At 37.7% G+C, this 20593-nt stretch overlaps 1 protein-coding gene across 1 annotated transcript; it reads right to left on the bottom strand.

Moving 5' to 3' along the window:
• Window positions 1–207: 207 nt before the first annotated feature.
• On the bottom strand, window positions 208–20119 carry BLMH (bleomycin hydrolase). Its single transcript, XM_072430745.1, has 7 exons — window positions 19966–20119; window positions 13717–13872; window positions 10941–11099; window positions 10116–10183; window positions 9667–9784; window positions 6280–6349; window positions 208–2824 (listed from the first exon to the last, which is right to left on the bottom strand). Exons 1-7 carry the CDS (start codon window positions 20056–20058, stop codon window positions 2676–2678), a joined length of 813 nt encoding a protein of 270 aa, XP_072286846.1. The 5' UTR covers window positions 20059–20119; the 3' UTR covers window positions 208–2675.
• Window positions 20120–20593: the final 474 nt, after the last annotated feature.

Here is a 20593-nt window from a genome sequence, read left to right as displayed (position 1 = left end):
TATTGTACAGCGCAGTGTAATATGTTGGCGCTATATAAATCCTGTTTAATAATAATGATAATAATAATAATAAAAAGACTTTCAGTGGTAAAATAAAAATTCCTGACAGTGTTGCATAAATGACTCTGGGAAGTCTGGGAAACACAACAATTTCTGTACAAGAACCACAAGCAAAAAACAAAAACAAAAAAAAAACACATACAAAAATTTTGCCTGGTATGAATTGAATTTTTATTAAAAATTTCAAAGCACCATCTAAAATCAGAAAAAACAATAAAAATAAGAAACAAGAGTAAAATCATAAAAATAAGCCACAGATGCTTTAGAGCTCCTGTGTACCTGCATGAACACATCACTCACTGTTGCATAAACTCCGTCCATCCTAATAAAATACATTGGAGCAACAGATAAAAGCTGTTCGTTGTTGCTCCATTTTGATTTTTTTTTTTTTTTTACAGACACTAACAAGATAATCAGATATTTTGGTGACAGAATCAAGTGAAATTATTAGTTTGCACTTTTATAAATGGAAATTCTTCCTGAATACAAAAAGTAATGTTAATCACGTTATTTTTGAGGATTTTCATCACAGTGAACATTAATGAGTGGAAATGCAGTTAACGTCTGTGTGTGTTTTAATTTCCTGTGATGTGTACAGTAGTATCCATTAAACAGATATTAATCAAGAACAACATCCCCCCATCATACACACGCTGTGTGCAGTCATTTATTTACATTTGTGCTTTAATGGCAAATAGATATTAACATTTACACAGCACAATGATGTTGGCTAAAAGACCGAAAAATAAAATCCATTTTTAAAAAAGTTTAATGTATCTGCGCCATGGTAATACTTGCTAGACAAATGGTGGTCAGCACAGATTCTCTTCTACAGAAGAGCTCTGAGGCAGAACCTTCTGATCAATTAAGTAGTTTAAATTAAAAAAAAAATAAATGACTGGGTCCTTGCTAGGGTGACTGTTGGGGCCTTACATATATAAATAGATCAAGGAAACACTGCTGCAGCATTTAGGGGAGCACTAGGGAAAACTGACTAAACACTACTGCACAAGTCACTGTAGACCCCGCAGGAACTATATTACACCACAATTTAATCTTATGTTTGTATCTCCCATGTTTCACATCCAATAGATATATTACCCTGACACTGAACGTGAGGGGACACAGATTTTAACACTACCATAAGTCCTTCTCTAAATGACCAAGGAGTGTTGTTTACTAGGAAAAGAGAGCCAAAAACAGCAGGACTATTACAGTATGGTTTTATGACTGCCCTGAAAGGAAAAGCTAAAAAATAAAGTGAATCTACTAACAATGGATCATAAGATGTGACTGCAGGGTATGAATTAAACTTACTTTGTGCTCTTGTTCTACATCTTAACGAGGCACATTTCTTTTTTGAAGCTTTGACACCCAGACCAAGTTTAGCAGCACTGGTATGTATCAATTAACCTAATAACTGATTTCTGATTGCCAGTGGGTCTGAGAACTAGGTACACTCACAAATGCATTTCTAGATCTCTTCTGAAAAGATACCAGGAGTGTTGTAGGGGCTAACAGGAGAAACCACAGCATCCAGTGGGATTGGCCAGGGGGCGTTAGGCCGGAACGAACTACCGGCTAGGCCGTATCTGGCCTAAAGGCCGGAGTTTGCCGACCCCTGTCCTACATAAACAATTTTTAAGCTTCTGAATGCAATATAAAGTGACAATATCTCAGTAAAGGACACTTCCTGAGCTCCTGCTGAAAAGAATGACCGGCACTTCCAAGTGTGACATTCTCCTCTGGCCAGGACCTAGCAGCCAATCATTAGGTCTGAGTGCAGTCCAGGAAAAGGGAGTTACCAGTTTTTTTGTTTTTTGACACAGCCAAAAAAAGGTCCCAATGTGGCAAGTGAAGAAGCTGTGAAGAAATACAGGTAAGGTAGGTATATGGGGGTTTTTCATCCCTTTTCAGCATGTGTATCAAGGTCATCTCTGCCTATCCTGCAACGGTCACAAGTCACTAATCTCTGTCATAGTCATACATTGGCAGCCAGGAGAAATCTGAGGCCGAGATCAGATAAAGCTACCAACTTATGGCAAAAAGCTGATCCTAACTCTTCTCAACTCAATCTAAAATAGAGTTTTGACTAGGCTTTTAAGTCAGATCTAGTCACCTACTGAGATCCTTCTGTCCACCTACATGCAATGAAAAAAAACAAACAAATGCACAGTGAAATAAAAGTAAATGAAGCCAGCAGGTTCTGAATTGGGCCCAGTCTTTCAAAGGACAAATCATAAAAACAGAAGCACAGATATACATGTAGTTAACATATAGTCACCTCTCTTGGTCTAGTTTTAGCGGAGATTGATTCTTATCCCCATCATGGGTAAAGGTCTGTCACAATATAATTATTATTTGGTACAAAAAATAGGATTGAATTACAGAGCTATTCAGGTGAGATGATTTGGATGAAGAGAGACACTTCCTGAGTGCTGGGTTCATGGTACAGCAGATGGCTGGGGATCAAAGTCTATCCCTCTTCTAATTCATGAGAAAACATGCAGTGTTTGGTTGAATCTATTGTTCCAGTGCTACACTGATTTGGGAGAAGGGAATTTCTAGTCTTGATGACGATGAGAGGGTAAAAGAAAAGTGAAGTCATTTCATTACTAAGCCAAGGCACCCATTGGGTCCCAGGCTGGTAGCACAACAGGATCCTGCTTTAACACCTCCAAGACCTCTTCAGGGACGTGCTTCTTATCCACAACCACCTCATAGACATACTCGGAGAACCACTCATCGGTCATAATCAAATAGCCTGCGTAGACAAAGAAAATAATTATCAGATTACAGTTTTATGTAGTTAAAGATCAACATATTATATTAAAATAAACAATTTAAAATGTAAAAATACTATGAAAAAAATTTGGCCCCAGCACTTCTGGGTCACAAGTTGGAGTATTTCAGAAGTCTGTTGGGGAGTTATCCAATCCCTACCTCATTGGAAATACACCAGCCTTTTGATGGGCTAAAGAGATAAGAAGAAGGAAGCCTTAGAATGTATCTGGACAGCCTGGGCAATTTGTCACCTGAAGGTCTGGGAATTAAAGTATTTTAAATGTATCTTTACATTGGCCCACACACGGGTTCATTGTAATTTTCTTAGAAAACAATTATTACTTTTTTACAAACACACATTTTTCTGCAGAATGTGTTACTGAAACACCCTGTGATCTCCTATATTATCAAACCTGCTTTGCTTACAGACCTGGAAGTAACTGAATAAGACAACTGAGTTGATTTACTAAAGGAATATATCCAATTAACATAGCAAACTGACCTATTCCCTTGCAAAGGATATCTCACTTAGCTTAGTAAATTAGTTTAAGCTCTGCTGATCTTAACCATCCAAATATGTGCAAGCAAAAATTCTTTTTTCTATTTTCTTTTTAAGATTTCCTTGCACATGATTGTGTTTACTTATCAATGTGAAATCTAACCATATTAAAAAAATAAGTGAATTATTCCTTGTAGAGTGTTAATTTATTTTGGTAAGTTTACAACATAAATTCCTTTAGTAAATCAGCCCCAATGTCTGTTTTTATAGTGATGGAAAACAAGAACAGTTCTTTCAGCTAACTCACAAAGAGGATAAGCGAAACAGATAGGCAGAGTGCCGGCCATTGTGCAGTGCTGTTTTTATGCCCTACACAGTTTCCTCGTCAGGCCCCACCCAAATTCCTTACCATTGCCATTTGTGTTGCTAAAAATGTGTTGGGAAAGCTTATAGGCAGACTGTTGGAATACAAATCTTTGAGTTTTCATTGCTCATTTCTTTGTAAAATGTGTGTGTTCCAGACCTCCAACCTACTTTAATGTCTAATGAATCACTGGACTGAATGACTCTATTGTGGGATACCTGTAATGCAAATGCTTGTTCAAGGGCACTGGCTCAATAAGTGATGAAACAATCATTTTGACTGACTTAGCACCCACAACAGGCAGTTGCCACAGAGGACAATGGTTACCTAAGCCATATGGTGTCTTTCCAATATTTAAATAAACTACAATTGTCAGGATATTCCTTAGGTTAGAAGCTGGCAAATATGGAATGGGCTCTGCATATACACACACAATCTAAAATAAAATTGTAAGAAACGCAAAAATTGAGATGTGGGGCTGGTGAAAAAAAGAGCTAGATTATGCTGGTTGTCCTTCTGGCCAGAATATGGGAGATTCTATGTGACTTGCTGCTGTTTCTAATGTACACTGTAATGAGCTCACCATATGCAATGTATTTAGAGTAAGAAATATCAGTGCAGAATAGGAACCTCTAGAACTCTGCAAGACTAAAAGTAAGACTGGATGGGAACTAGCCTGAAAGTCAAACTCTTGTAGGTGGTTGGAAACCATGTACAGTACTTTTTATTCTTGCACTATTCTTCTTTGTGCACTTTTTGGGAATCCTTAGATCACTGTTCATTATTGGATCTTGATGAGTGGGTAAATTGGTTCAATATAGTGCTTGTCTGGGTCCAATGTACCAAAAGGTAAACAGAAGCACCTTTGGGAAGAGTGGATGAGACACGCAGAAACCTTTAAGTGCCCAGTGTTCAGTCCTTTATACTCATTATAAGATTTTGCAAACATATTCACTTTAAATTCTGAGCGGTTAGTTTTTTTTACCAAACATGACAATAAAATATTGGCACTCGATGACCAGATGAAGAAAAACATTAAAATACATTTCATTTGTATAATGGAAACCATTAAATAAATTATGTTGTACTTTACCTAACGACACCTTGATACAACTGGAAAACTTTTATAATACAAATTAGATTTCTCCAATATTCTCTAGCTGCAATTATAGCACATCCCCAATCCCCTTGCATACACAGCATGTCCTGGCACTTGTACAAAGAACATTTCTGCTGTGAAAAGGAGTATCCAATAATCAGCTATGGAATCTTTTGCTCTAATCTCTGTGGCGCTTTGCAGAGGCCCATTCCAGACAGTCTGCGTTACAACCCTGGAAGCTCTGCTAATTAATAAGGCATTTGGAGATTGGAGGGATTTCAGGTATTAACATTGATCAAACCTTACCCTGACAATTGTGCTTCTACAGATTTATTGCACCAACAGTTTCAGTTTTTCTCTTGCCCCCCATGTGTAAACAATCTAGCCCTGATTTCCTATTCATTGAACAACAAATCACTGAGTAACTTTGCTTCGGAAAAGTCGACGTCAAAGCACCTGAGGATCCAAAATGTCAAAGCCATCGAGTTACATAGGTATCTAGTTTTACATAGGCAAACGGATTCAATTATATATAGACAATTTTAAATCCGTTTAAATGACAAACTGTATTTCGCGCTTCCTCTCAACAAAGAATAATATTGGCAAGTAATAAAACACTGGCTAGCTATCAGTTTCAGTTCATTATTTACCTTTTACCTACTAAATCAGACCTGCACACAGCGGGGTCAGGTTTTGTTGCCATCTCTATCTATGCTGTGTAGATCCATACTTTTTAAATGTCCTAGAACCACAGTCACTGAGACCAAAGTAGGTTAGGGGAAATCATCAAACTTGAACAAATATTCTATCGCCAGCTATGAAAGCATTTTCCCTCACTTTGGAGAAATTTCCTTTCATTTCCTGTTGCCCAAGACAAGCTATGAAGAGAAAACTCATAATTGCTCATCATTCTAGCGCTTATTTCTGTAGAGATTTAAAATTTGTACATATGGAAAAAAGAAATGCTCTGATTGCCATTTTTTCATTACTGTTTTTTTCATGTTCTTAATGTAGAAGTAAAGATACCGTCTCATGGGCAAAAACCCTAGAAGAGGTCAGACTTCACTGTTAAACATATAACACTAATATTTAGGGCCAAAGTAGCAACCTTAAATTAATTTATGTTTTGAAGTCATTAAAAATGATTTTCCAGACCAGGGCTGTGACCAGTGTCAGACGTTAGTGAGAGTAAACAATGACCTTGGCCTTAGGCCTGCTGATCAATTGTCATAAAAAAATGTTTTTTGGTTGATGAACAGTGGGGAAAACAATTTGTATAGCATCTGTGGTAAGTACGAACTGAAATAATAAAACTCTATAGTAAGTGTGAAGAAGCAAAAATAAAAAAAAATTTAAATTTACAGGGCAAATGTTAGGTTTCAAATGCCAGACAGTCCAATTTTTATAACTAGTTCATATAAGCTGCATTTTTAAAGATGTCATTGTTTATGCTACATGTCAGATCTGACTTACCTTTATTTCCACGGTCGTCACCCCATGAGTTCTCTACTCGCCATTTTTCATACTCCCCTTCTTGTCCTTCCTGAAATTTGAGACGTATATTATTAGAATACTTCAAGGAAAAACAATGATAATCTCTGGGTCACGTTATATACTCCTACTACAGTATGTCCCACTCTCAAAAAAACTCTATCAGCACAATTTGACACCCCTGTGCAAAAGAGATATCAGTTCTGGGACACAGACTATGAATGTTAAATATAAGGAAATCAGGGAAGAGAAAAAAAAGGAAAGGAAAGGAAAGGGAAAGGAAAACTGTCTCCAATAGTGCTTTTAATGATACAGTTTCATATACCTTACATGAATAAAGTTCCCTAAAACATTGTACACAACCATCCACAAAAAGAACAAAGATGGTATTGCTGACATGAAAGATATTCTGATGACCAAATACATTTTCCCAATAGAACCATGTGCATGTGTTTTTGACTTTTGATGATTCATCATTATGCCAACAAGTCTTCCATTGCCTGGATTTCATTTACTTTATTTATCCAATGCTTCATTGTCGGAGGTCCTGTCTGTTTCCACAGAGCAGGGATACACATCTTTGCAGCATTTAATTAATGGCAATCTAAGGAGGAGCAATACTTTTTCTTGGACATGGTGGAGATGTGGAGCAAAACCAGCTCCGGTTTACCATGTATAAACCTGTGAGTTTCCTAATAACCTCGGCTACCTTTCACCAGAAAGACTGTAGAAGTGGGCAGCTCCAGAATATATGTAGCAACGTACACTAAGCTGTCCCACACAGAGAGGGCTGACATCAGGGTACATTTTAGCCAGAACCACCGGTGTTCTGTGCCATCTTGTGAGTATTTTATAACTTGTTTCCTGATATTGAATACATATAGAGGCCTTTTGGGCATAGTAAAATAGTTGCTCTTTCTACTGTCCAGAGAAGACGTCTGTAGCTCCCTCTCCCATCCTGCTACATACGCAGGAGGTTGTCTAGAATGGTGTGACAGCAACAATTGATAGGAATGTGACAAGGCTGCCCGCACTGGGCTTTCTGCGGTGCAAGACTGCTCCAGGACTAAGGGAGCCCAAAAAGTGCCTAAGTTGTAATGTCCTCCAGGACCTAAATTGGGAAATGAGTAGTCATTTTACAGTTGAGTCACTGTTGCCTATGCATCTGCAGAAATGAACTGCCTAATCCATTCTATCCCCAGCGTTGAAATATAGGGCCTGTAAAGTTAGGAGAGACTGCCGGATGACCAATCACAGAGGTTAATTCCCAGAAAAACTTTTTCCATGGATGGAAGGCAGGATCCACTATAAGGTATTATTTGGTGCTTCTGTTTTGAGTAGATTTAGGTTTACTTCCTGTCCTAGTGACAGTTGTTACTTTAACAGGAAGTGATGGAAAATTATCAGACAATTAGAAGTACAGTTGGGAAAAGTGAGTCTACTAACAATAAATGAGGTGGAATGTTTCCAGCAGGGACAGAGACAGAAAAAAAAATCAGTAGTTGATCTAAACCTTCGCCAGAAGATACCGAAGATCCACTAACATTTTTTGGGGTACACTTATCTTTTAGGATCCCCACAATCCTCTTAATAATGGGGAGATCAGGTTGCTTCAACTTTTGTGTTGGTCATAATAAATGAAGAGTTCATACAGCTACATGACAGCCCCCCTTTATGTATACATTCTGCATACAATAATTAGCAGTGTTCCCTGCACAATATGAAATTGGTCAAATTGGTCAGATTTGGTTATCATCGTTATCAGCCTAAATTTTGTCACAGATCAGAATGTCTGAATCCTGACTGTAATCCTGCAGAGAAACTGTCCAGAATTTGTGACAATGGATAAGGACAAGTAAAGAGTAAGCAAGTGCCCTCTTCAGACAGGAGCGGCTGCTTATCCTCCCCCTTTTTTTAGCTATTAGTTTGGGTTCCGGAGTTAATGAGGCAGAGCCACAAGTTAAAAGCTGCGGAGTTAAATTCCCAGTTAAGTTTCCACCTCTCCCCCACCTCTGCATTTTTTCCCCAGATAATCCAGATAATAACATGAAGAAGGAAGTATAGAACATTTTTTAACTATCATGGGGGAGAAAAAGCAAAAGCAAGAGGCCAGTGGATGAATATTTGGTGAATTCACTGCCAGGGTCCTGGCATAGTACAGCACTCATTAGTTCATTGCGTTGCAACATGATAGGCTCTAATTTTCCTGTACTTCACAATAAGCAGACTATGAGGCCTCAATAAGCCAGACTGATTTCTGCAAAGAGAGGGGGGACTGGATGTGCTGTCTTTGGAAAAACAGAAGATTACGGTATTCACATTAATGGAAAGTAAAAAAAAAAAAAAGTGAATACCTTATCATATATGTTATCATATAACATAAGGCTGTCACATTTATTCACACACTGGAAAACAGTGAACTATTTTCTCAATTCCATATACCTTACCTTCAGTAAGTTTAAATAAATTTACAGTAATACTTTATACGCTCATTTTAAAGCCTAAACCAAACACTGGGATTTCAATTCTGGGCAGAGGACTCTGACTTCAACCATTTAGCCAATTGCTACCTTTCATAGATTTCTTACAAAGATGCAACAGGAGAAATTGGACTTTGTGTAAGGAAAATAGCTGTCACTTTGGACAGGAAACACTTCCTTCTGGAGAGATTAGATGATGAATTAAAACATTCATCTAGAATGTAAATATCACTCTACAAAAAAATCAAGTAAATGCCAAGACTAGTTATAGAGATTAATGTATGGAATGCAACACAGCATAAGCAAAATATTAAATAACTCCAGACAGTAATTTAAAATACCCAAAATAGTTTTAAGCGTAAACAGTTTCCACCTTCTGGTGTCTAGAATATAAATATGTAGGCTTTAATGGGCACAGGCTATGAGAATACTTGCACCTACTCCCCTTAGCATGGATTGTTGAACACAAGCATGTGCTTGCAAAGACAATCGGGGAGTAAAATGTGCGAATTGAGACAATACAATGAATAGCTTCAATGTATTGAAGCCATTAAAATCACTTGCAATTTTTTTTCTTAATCGAGTGTATTCCTATTTAACCTCCCATCAAACTTTTGTTAACCCTAATCAGCCATGATTAAAGTCTTCCTCCCCATGCCTTAGCTATTTTTTTTCTATGCTTAAGTGTTACATAGGTAAGGTCCATAGAGAAATCTGTAAGGTGCAGTGGACTTGACTACACTATGGTCTATTAAGATAGTAGAGCCATTACTGAACTCCTAATTTTTTTTTTGTTTTTTGGGCTCAACCTAGATTTGGGCTGTGAGGATAGGATGATGAGCATTCACTTCTGAGAATGGCAATAGAAGGATTCTAACGCCTACTCTACCTTCTCTGTGACTGCAGTCAGTGCCATTGCGTGTGTCATTAGAGAGTCTCCAAAAATAAGTCTTTCCGCCTTGTTCATGTTCTTAACAGACACCCCAAACACCAACTCATGGTCAAATCTGAAAGAGGAAATCAATACAAATGTAAGACAAAGGGAAAGTATGCTGCAGAAGACAACTTAAAAATGTAACATTTACAAGAGCCGTACTATCTGTTAGAACGTCAATTGTGTTTTCGTTAATATGATCTGGAAAAAATTTGAAAAACTACAGTTTTTTCTAAGCAGAACTCTATCCTTAAAGTCTGATTAAACAAATGTAAATTTATCTGAAATACTATAAAACTGCCCCAATGGTTCTCCCCAACTTACTAAGGTCAGATAAGATGGCAGAATTTGAGAAAATAATAATGTAACAGGTAGAAAGAAGTACAGAGATCCACACAACTTACATGTTCATGTCATTGATGCCTAGTTTTCCATGAAAATGCTTTCCAACATCACAGCCAAACCACACTGCCTACAAATAAAAAAACAAACATTTATTTAAGAAAATTATAAAATCTTATTAACCACAAAGATTTGGTGGTCTTGATTGCTTGTTGGTTAGCTTCACAAAGGTTCAGTTTCACCCATGCTGTAAAGCAGCTGAAATCAATCAATGTTTCATAATAGATATTAGATATAACATTTTCCAATGCAATGCTTCCATGTTTAAAAGCCCAGTTCACTAAATTCTATTTAAAGTCTGATGAGATCAGAACTAGCGGTACTTCTATATTTTATAGGCTACTTGTCATAGTTCCCTGGATCTTCCGCTTCCATTAAGGTGGACCTAAACTGAGAATACAAAAAAACCAAAACACCAGAACCATGTAATATCTCTTTTGTCAAAAAACTAACTCCCTGGTTCCTGATGGCTTTTTGTTTCTGCTTTAAACTACAAAGCACATCGCCACACACAGAGCCAGCCCCTGTGGATAACATAACTCAAACTGTTTATGCACAGGAGTTACATCATGGGATCAATGGACAGGATCGCTGTCTCCACAGAAGTCAGCCGTGGAGCTGGTGGTGAAGATCGCTGCAGGGCGACAGCACAAGGTAAGTATGTGCCAAAATTGGCAAAGTCCAGAGGAAATACATAACAAAGCTGGATTTCTGCCTTATTTCCTGTACTGTAAGCAGATTAGTAGAAAACAGAACCAAACCCAAACTTCCTTATAGCAACAAAACATTAAATCATGCAGCAATATGTTTCTATGTATGGTACTCACCTCACCATCCTTTATAGAGGCAGCTGCTAGCTTTTTAAGGACATCTACAGCCTGGTTGTTATAGAGTGTTTTCCGACCTTCCACCATATTACCTAAAAACTGCACAGTGTAAAGTTTGCCAAACTTATTTTGTGGCCGTGGATCATTGACAAGGCAGATCTGCATTGAAAGAAGGCAAAAATGATGTTTAGTTCCAATCAAATGTAATAGTAACATTGTTTGTAAGGGAGCTAAACTACAGGAGGATAAAAAAGACACAAATAAATGTAGAAGTAAAGCAATGAAATAAACGTATCTGTTCAAATGTAAGTACCTGAATTTGACCTTAGAGCCTTTTGCCATTTCTGTACAGTAAAGTTCTGATGAGGGGGAGAGGGAAGCAAGTCACGGAACTGTTTAGTTTTGCGGTTATACCCATGTGATAACAAGTAATATGATGAAAGGAGGGGGACAGTTGGGGTAACAAGATTTGTATGTGTGACTGAAAAATCAGTGATCCACCCTTCCAGAGAGGGTGTGCTATGTGACAAAGCTGTGCGAATTTCAGGACTGGGTTGGCAGAAATACAAATCTTTTCCCAGGGAAATCGGTTCCCTCTGCATTTAATTAGTATTTAGTGTTTTGAAAGGAGTTCAGTTTTAATAACAAATTTGGGTGAATTATTTTTGTTGAAAGTCAGCTTTCCCAAAGCATGCCTTTTATTTTGTATTGCTTACATAGACATATTACCATTTAGGTCACATATCTTGGAAAAGAAGTGCAAACGGAAGATTGAGAAAGAAACAACATATACTGTGACTTTATCCTAGGCTTAGAACTCCAGTGATGACTTTATAAGATATCCCAGAGAAAAAAAAGCACAATGGGAAATGGATTGGTGGGAGGGCTGTTTTCTTAATCTTGGAGCCAGGAAGAGCTGAGTACACAGAGCAGAGAGCACAGGACAAATCGAGGTCAGGCTACTGTTCCACAGACTTCCCTGGGACTAAGTTTGTAGTACAGGTGCTAATGGCTGCAACATAGAGGAAATACTTCAGAATAATTATTGTAAATTATTATGAAATCAGAATACATTAAAAAACTATGCTGCTGCAATATTTATATGATGCCTATTATTATGATGCCGTTTGATTGCAAACGGCTGCAACTTTGCTCTCCTGCTCAGAATATGTTTGTCTGGGGCATCTATACACAGAAGAAAAAATGTTCTCTATCTTTGAGACATGAAACACATTTCTCCATGGCTTCTCGTGGTAATTACAAAAATTAAAATATGTGTTTTCTTGCCCCAAATCCAGTGAGCTTCTAACTTCAGCTCTGTACTTCAATCGGTGAGAACTCAGGGTTTTTTTTAGGGTGTTGTTAGCTCGTTAAAGGAAGTTAAGATCTCACTGCATTTCTGGCAAAACAGGAATGTTTATGTACTTGTAGCATTTAAAATAGAATCAAACACAGGGAAAGGTGAACGTATTGCAGATTTGTATGGCTTACCAAAAGTGGCCAAACACTTGTGGTTGTCTTGGCTCTTCTGGCAGCATATACACCTCTGGGGATTCCAATACCTGCACTACATGTTATCTTTTCCTAAATTCCAGGCTTGGGGAATAGGAAACAACCATAACATCCACTGTGTCAAATGTTCACTAAGATATATCTTTAACACAGGCCCATGCTCAGGGATATAGACTTATAAGGTTGTCTCCTGTGAATTTTTGTAAAAGAAAAACAAATGATAACTTTGGAGGTCAAAACCACAAAATTGCCTTTTATGCTTCATACAAAAAGAACTTTGAGCCAGTGAACATCATTTTAAAATGTGAAGCTTATAAAAAGAGCGTAATTTGAAGAGTTCATACAATAATCTGATTTGATGCATTGCTATTACAAAATTGTTAATGTCCTGTCTATCAAATGACACCATACCAGATTTTATATTATTATCCACTAATTTAGCTAAATCTTAAGACATTTTACAAAGAAAAGAATAATTTCAGATACTATTACATAATTTGGAGCTAGGGTTTTCTTTTCCTGGTTTAGATCTTTTCAGCTTTAACATGCTGGGGACTTGCACACAGGATCTACTTTTGATTGCTAAAGTGCATTGGTGACATTTTTGTTGGTAATGTATGTGTAAATAAATACTGGTTCATAATGTTCTTCCCTTCAATATACCTGTATGCAACCATAGTAGCAGACAAAGGACCTTTCACTGCCAGATCCACAGACTTTCACTAAGCTGGCAGTGGTACATTTCCCCTATACAGAGAATTTAAAGAATATAGCAGGAGTCACAATCTCAAAGTGATAAATACAAATAGAAGGTGCCTTTGGTGCAACTGGGGCCTTAGTCTGACATGTTAAAGTGGACCTAGATTTAAAATTTTTACTTTAAATATTAGGGTAGACAACCCTTTTATATAAAGTAAAAATTCTATTTATTTTTTTGTTAAGCGAACACTTTTTTAAAAATAAAAAGCAAAAAACGTTACAGCATCTCCTCTTTCTGTCTTGATCACCGTGGCGATCAAAACAGAATGGGAGCGCAAAGCCTCTCGGGATACCTATGCCATGCATCCCGGGAGGCTCTTGGCTGCTCCTTGTGCGCATTCCCGAGATCGGGCATGCACAGAAGGAATTGCCCATCTCACGCAAGCACAGTGCAGGCATGAACCTTGCATCAAAATTCTAAAAAAACATTTAATTTAATACAAGTATACAGTGTGATTTTTATTTGTCTGTGCTTTTCAATAAAATCAAAATCAATAAAACTCACCTTGTCTTCCACATTGTATATGGGTTTAACATGCTCCTTATAAAATTCCTGGGGTGTCACAGGTCCAATCTTGTGATAAGTTTTCTCCTTGTCTCTGAACTCCCAGGTAAAGGTTTCTGGAGGGCTTCCCAAACAAATACTGACTACTCTGTACACCTGGGAGTGGGAAAGAAACAGAAAGAAAGTAAACTAAAACTGCCAAAACAGCAAAAATGTTTATTTCTGTTTATAAAGAACAACCCTAGGCAACAAGACAGACTAATTAATGGCATTCCAATGCATTCCAGAACATTGCAATGTAATACAAATCAGAAATTTAACTTTATCCCAGACCTTATAAACTATATTGGCTTCTGTACAACAGCATGCAATATTATACTCTGCTTCATTCTTCAGCCCCGTAACGTATTTTTCAAGACAAGTCTGATTGGTGGCTGTAGAAAACAGTACCAATTTCCTGTATTTGACAGGCAAAAAGAAGGTCGGTTTAGCATGAACGGAAAGCATGTTCCAGGATCACCAGACTATCAACATTATGGATTATGATGGACTAATGCACCACCGAAATGCCTGAAAGAAAACTGACAGGTAAGCAGGGTGCTACCTCTGCATCATGAAGTGTAATTTTCAGTTCTGGCAGAAGTGTACATTTAATGCTCAACTCTATGTTGATTTAAAATGCACCAAGTAAAGCAGTTCTATATTCATGTAAAAACCCAATCATTAAATATTTTTTTAAATTCACATGTAAACTGCCTGTAATCCCCTGTATAGCATTACACGGACTAGGAGGATAGGGGGCAGCAACACAAACTAGAGTTGAAATATTAAAATCAGTTTTTGCACATGTGCACATTTCTGTTACTCATGAACCATGCACAGAACTTTACACCTTTAAGGAAAGACATACAGGCATTGATCAAAAGGCTTGCCAGACTGTGACAGGATGGTTTCCGATCAATTCCTCTGTTCTATTATCTGCTCAGTGAGTAGAATGATCTGCAGGAAAATGAGCACAATCATCTGCTGCAGTGTAAATTTATTAGATAAGTTATAAAAATATTAATGTTTCCTAGTCTTCCTTCTCCAACTCATATTACATCTCCATTTCTTTTTATTTTTAATTAAAGTTACATGGGTGTTTTCCATACTACAAGTCGCCGTTTCCCTCCCATGTTTTTCATCATTCGGTCTCAGAATTCATATGACGTTAGTTGCACAGTTACCACATATTTCTGCCATACAAAAGCCTTTGACGGGCACTTGAAAACCTCAGAAAGGAAGTTAATGCCATGGAGTTTCTATAAACACATGGAAGGGGATAGCAAATGTTGATATCAAGGAATTTCTAGAGCTGGACTGAAGCTCTGCAAAACAGGAAGTTGGGGTTCTGAGATTACAGCACATAAATATTTTGCTAACAAGGGCATACAAGCATTGTATGACATAATGGAAGGGTATAAAATGGGTGGTGGAATCTAAGCCATGACAATGAGATTGGTATCTTTAAAATGCTCCAATAGATGGAATGTCCTTGGAGACCGCCACTTCATCAAGGGCTTGGAGAACTGGGTGTGTACAAGTAAATATGGTGAGCATAAAGCGAGGCTCAGGCGATTTCACAAAACCTAACAACAAAGTCTAAAATTAAACATGGTAAATTTTATTAGCAACCAGGTTGGTAAATGACTACAGTTTATTGGAAAACAGGAAGGTGTTCTATAGTTCTGTCTTAGGAAAACCTTACTGCTTCTTCATAGATATATACCTAGCAAGCATTGTTACCCTAGGAAAGTGTGCAGCAAGTAGAGAAAACTAATGCAGCTGCTACATACAAGGGACTGGTTTAGCTAAAACTTTAACCCATTACCCTTTTTACCATCCAAAAGAATGAACGGATTGCCAGGAACACATTTTTTATTTATTCATTTCCTCAAAGATTCCCTTGTGAGAATCTTCTAGGTCTATGTGTTTCAATGGCAGTAATTGATTCCCACCAGGGAATGCTTGAGGAACTGACAGATACATGGTTTTATTAAAAAATAAAAAAAATAAAAATATTATTTCTATATAAACTTTTGAACTGACCATTCTTGCCTCCAACATAAATTAGACCTGAACTAATTACAAAGTAGGTCAGTGACCTACATGCTAAATATAGAATAAAATGTTAGTTTAGGCAATAGCAGGTCACAATAATATGAGCGGAAACCAAACACAAAAGTTCAAACAGTAAACCCTTTGAAGATTATTTGTTTACATCAGATTATGTGGCCGTGCATTCAATGCACGGCATGTTCATAGTGTGCTGACCATGCTTTGAACATGAACTAAATGTCAACTAATCATCTGTCATCAGAGACCACACAATGGAGCCCTATTTGTCAGTGTCTGAAATAGGAATTGACAGAGTAACCAATCAGTTCCTGAGACAGATAACAGTAAAAGGAAAACCTAAAAACACAATACAAAAATCCTTTTAAAAAAAAAAGGAGTCAGGAAAGTTGACTGCACCAAAAACAAATCCACACTTACATATGCTGTTTTGGCATTCCTAAATCCATAAATACATAGATATCAGAGATTCATATTTAAAGCGGACCTAAACTCAAAATTTTTACTTTACATAAAAGAGTAAACAACCCATTTATATTAAAAAAAAATAAATAAATACAATTTTTACTTAAGTGCTACAACCTTTTTTTTTTTTTTTTTTTTTAAACTAAGTTTTTTTTTCCATGAAACAAGTACAAACATATCAATACAAATATAAAATTGTATAGACTGAAGGAAAAAAAAAAAAGAACAAAACCGTGCGGGTTACATAAATGAGCAATGGTGGCATTAAAACACAATATATGTCCATGCCCATAAGTAGGAACTACTATATCCGGCTGTTTCAGAGCTCTGCTAAGGATGACACGGTAAACAAGAGAACCAAATGAAACCATACATTCTTCTGCACATACCAATGGTGGTCGTGTCCATAGTAATAAACAACTTCAGAATAAGTAACACAATCCCATATAGTATCACTGAGAATAAACAGAATTACAAGTATCAGAACACAAAAATAATTAAAGGGAAGGAACTATAATAAAATCAACTGAATACAACCTTGGGAGGGATGAAGGGGGTTGGGAGAGGCAAGGGGGGCAATGAAAGACTAGTGACCCAAAAAAAAAAAAAAAAAAAAAAAAAACAGGTATGTTACTTCCCTAAACCTGGAACTGAAGTAGTAGGCATCCCAGCTGTCCCAGATCAGTTCAAATTTATCAACACTGTTTTTGGGAAGAGCAGTGAGATACTCCATCAAATGGACAATATGAATGTGAGTATATCCTCCATAGAGGGAGGCAAAGTGGATTTCTACTTAGCCGATATCAAGGTGCGGGCCGCTACCAAAATATAGGTAATAAGTTTTCAGGTGAATTTGGGGAGACCTGTAAAGGGCAATCGCAAGAGATGATTAAGCGGATCTAGTAAAATCTGTTGTAACTCTAAATAATCGGGCAAAACCAAAAAATAATTGAAGGAGATGGTAGATGGAGGAAATGAGACGCTTGGAATATGGACCATCCACACATATTCTCTGAAAGGAAGTGACCTCAGGGAACCTGGGCTACTAATTAAAGGAGAAAACATAATGTCTAATTTGCAAATAAGCAAAGAAGAAAGTTTGCGGAAGTTCAAATTTAGCCTTCAGTTCCGAAAAAGTGTAGTCTCTTCTCCACAGGTGAGGAAAATTCTAAAATCCTAAGATGAAATAGCCCCTTATCTCTCCAGAGTTGCCACATCGCCCTGGAGAGACTGTCAGGTATTAGAGGAGTATGGATAATGAATGTCAGTACTGGGGAGGAGAGACCATATTTAACCTTGTAGGTCCGCCACAGGTTTCTCATTGGTGAGAGCAGATTTTTATCCGCAAGTAACATGGAGGAGTTCCATAACATCACATTAGGGTGGATTGGAGGAATCCAAAATTCCTCCAGCTCCCTACATATGCTAGCCGAGGCTAACATGGTCCATAACGGCAGATAACAGAGATGAGTCGCCACATAATACTTAATCAAGTCTTACAGGATAACCCCTTTACTGGGACACCCTGAATATTGGGATTAGATCTTATTTGCACAGCCAAAGGCTCAATACTTAAAGCAAAAAGCAGGGGGGACAGAGGGCAACCCTGTCGCGTCCCATTTTTTTTTGGAGAACAGTATAGAGGATGCATAAGGCAACTTGACAGGCTGTAGGGCATCTTTAGAGGGACTGAATCGCTTTAGCAAAAGGTCCTGAAAATCTCAATCTATCAAGGGTGGAGAACATGAATCGCCAACTAAGACGATCAAAATAAAACTAAGAACCAGTGACAGAAAGCACACTCACTTTCTGTCTTGATCGCTGTGGCGATAAAGACTCCCGGGATACCACGCATCTCGGGCTCTTGGCTGCTCCTTCTGTATATACCCAATCTCAGACATGCACGGAAGGAGCCCTTTCTTGCATGCGCAGTGATATCGGCACTCCACCATCTACGTCACCCAGTCTCGCGCCTAAGCAGTGCGAGTTCAGGAGACAAGCAAAGAAGAACCCAGGAGAAGAGTGAAGAAGATGGAGGCGCCTGTCAATTCCTCCACGCCGGGCCTAAGGAGGGAACCATGACAACAAAGGACCCAATCGAAGAAACCTCCTAATGGATTGATGGATCTGTGGGATTAAAGGTAAGTGTGCTTTTTTTTTTATTTTTACTTTAGTTCTGCTTTAAGAAATATTTAGCGTTTTCTTACTTCACTGCGTGATTGTGCAATAAACACTCTAAATTACTTTATATGTGAGGACAAACAATAAAAGAGTTTATCAAAAATATATATTTTTTTTATTTTGGGGAAAAGTTATGACCAAATTCAGTGGAGTGAAATTTATCATGATGCCTAGTTTACCACTGCCTGTAGGAGAAGAACTGTGAAGGTGAGGTGTGCAAAAAACTGATGCTTTCCTGATTACTGACTTTTACCCCGTCTTGTTTAAAAATTTGGTTTTGTGTAAAGTCAGATATCTTATAAGATAGTCAGGGGTTTGCTTCCATCACTTCAGAGCTGCTGCCTAAGGCCAGGGCAAGAAATATTAAAAAAGCATCAGGAAAGGCGTAAAAAAAAAAAAAAATGCACAAAATGAATGCAGTATGAACAGGAAGATTCTTGTACCACAGGTGTTCAAGTACAGCCTTCTCTCCAGCAAGAACAGTGAGCAGCACAGTACTGGCATCACCAAGTCCCACAAGACTAGCAGTCACAGTGCTTTAAAGTCATACTACTGATAAGTAGTGTTGAGGCTTTAAAAGCAAAAGTGCCTAAAGCACAAAAAAAAAAGTTAGATTTTCTTTAGCTTGTGACAGGACAGTGAAAAGGTTACAGAATTCTGAGTCATTCTTCTGAACGATCAGCATGTTTCTAGTAAGCATACATGCATGTAACACAATACCGGCATCTAGTGCTGATATACAGGAAATGACAAGAGCCTGAAATTATTGACAAACTGACAAGATTTAGATTCAGTTACCTACACAAGCTGCTTTAAACAAAAAACTAAACTAAAACTTTTCACCTCCGCACCCATCAGCTACTAGTGGAAAGTCTCCTTTCACATTGTAGTCAATTATTTGTTGTGTATTTCCTCTCCTACACTGCCCTCTAGTGGTAGAGATAACTATGACAACGCTGTGTAAAGGTATTAGCCTTTTTTATTTAAATTTTAATTAAGCCAAAAAGAACAAAACAATTTTGGAGGCTGCGTTTGATAACCTGAAAAAAAAATAGTTGACTATTCTCATACTAAGCCAATGCTTCAAAAAAATAACCCATAATTAACATGCAATTCAGGGAATCGAATTCATGGACCCTCTATTAGGCATTTCTAATTTCACTGACTTTACTAACCTACATCCCTGTCCTAGGCCAGCAACAAAGTATTGGGGATAGGGGCTGATGAAGAACTCACATGTTCATGAGGTCAGCAATGGTTGCCCCTACAATTCTCAGTACAGGATTTTTTTGAGGAAGTAGCTGCATATCAAAGAGTGACCCTTACTGTGATTTTTTTTATAGGCACGCAGCAGATCAAGGTTTCTTAAACCCTTAGGAAAAAAGAACCGCCATGGTATTTATCATCCAGGCACAAACAGTCCATCTGGTACCATTAAATACATTTCAAGCCAAGAGTAAGCCACGTAGACATGCAAGTAGCAATTACCTCCTCGATCATAGTATTCAAAGCTTCAGAGATCTCATCCTTTGTACAGCTGCTGGTTACCATGTTCCTCAGCCGTAAGCAGTATTCCCTCATCTGCAATAAATGACAAAGACACAAACAAGTACTTTTGACAATTATACTCAGTATTCTTTATACCAAATAAGGATAACGTAAGTGGAAAAATATATATTTTTAAAAATTCCATGTACCGTGTTTCCCCGAAAGTAAGACCTACCCCGAAAATAAGACCTAGCACTTTTCCCCCAACCTGCCCTAATATAAGAGTGGGTGGCAGTAGGTAACAGTTTTCTTGTTTATTCTTAGAGACAAAAGAATTAGCTACAGAGTGTCATTTTGTAACATTTTTGATTTGTGGTGTGCCGCAGGATTTTTTCAATGTAAAAAAATGTGCCGTGGCTCAAAAAAATTGAAAAACACTGGTTTAGAGCAGTGGTCGACAACCTTTTCAGTCCCAAAAAAGGTCCCTAATAAAGAACTGGTACAGATAGACTATCATGGGAGAAGCTGGGTGATCCAGCAAACCTGGACTTAATTTGTTAAAAATAATTTGTTATTAGGTGGCAAATGTTTTCATAACCATTCCAGGTTTGCTGGATCATCCAGGTTC

The sequence above is a fragment of the Pyxicephalus adspersus genome, chromosome 1 (assembly GCF_032062135.1).
Source record: "Pyxicephalus adspersus chromosome 1, UCB_Pads_2.0, whole genome shotgun sequence".
Lineage (NCBI taxonomy): Eukaryota > Metazoa > Chordata > Amphibia > Anura > Pyxicephalidae > Pyxicephalus > Pyxicephalus adspersus.
Note: the sequence above shows the minus strand (reverse complement) of the source record. Positions and strands in the feature narration are given on the sequence as shown.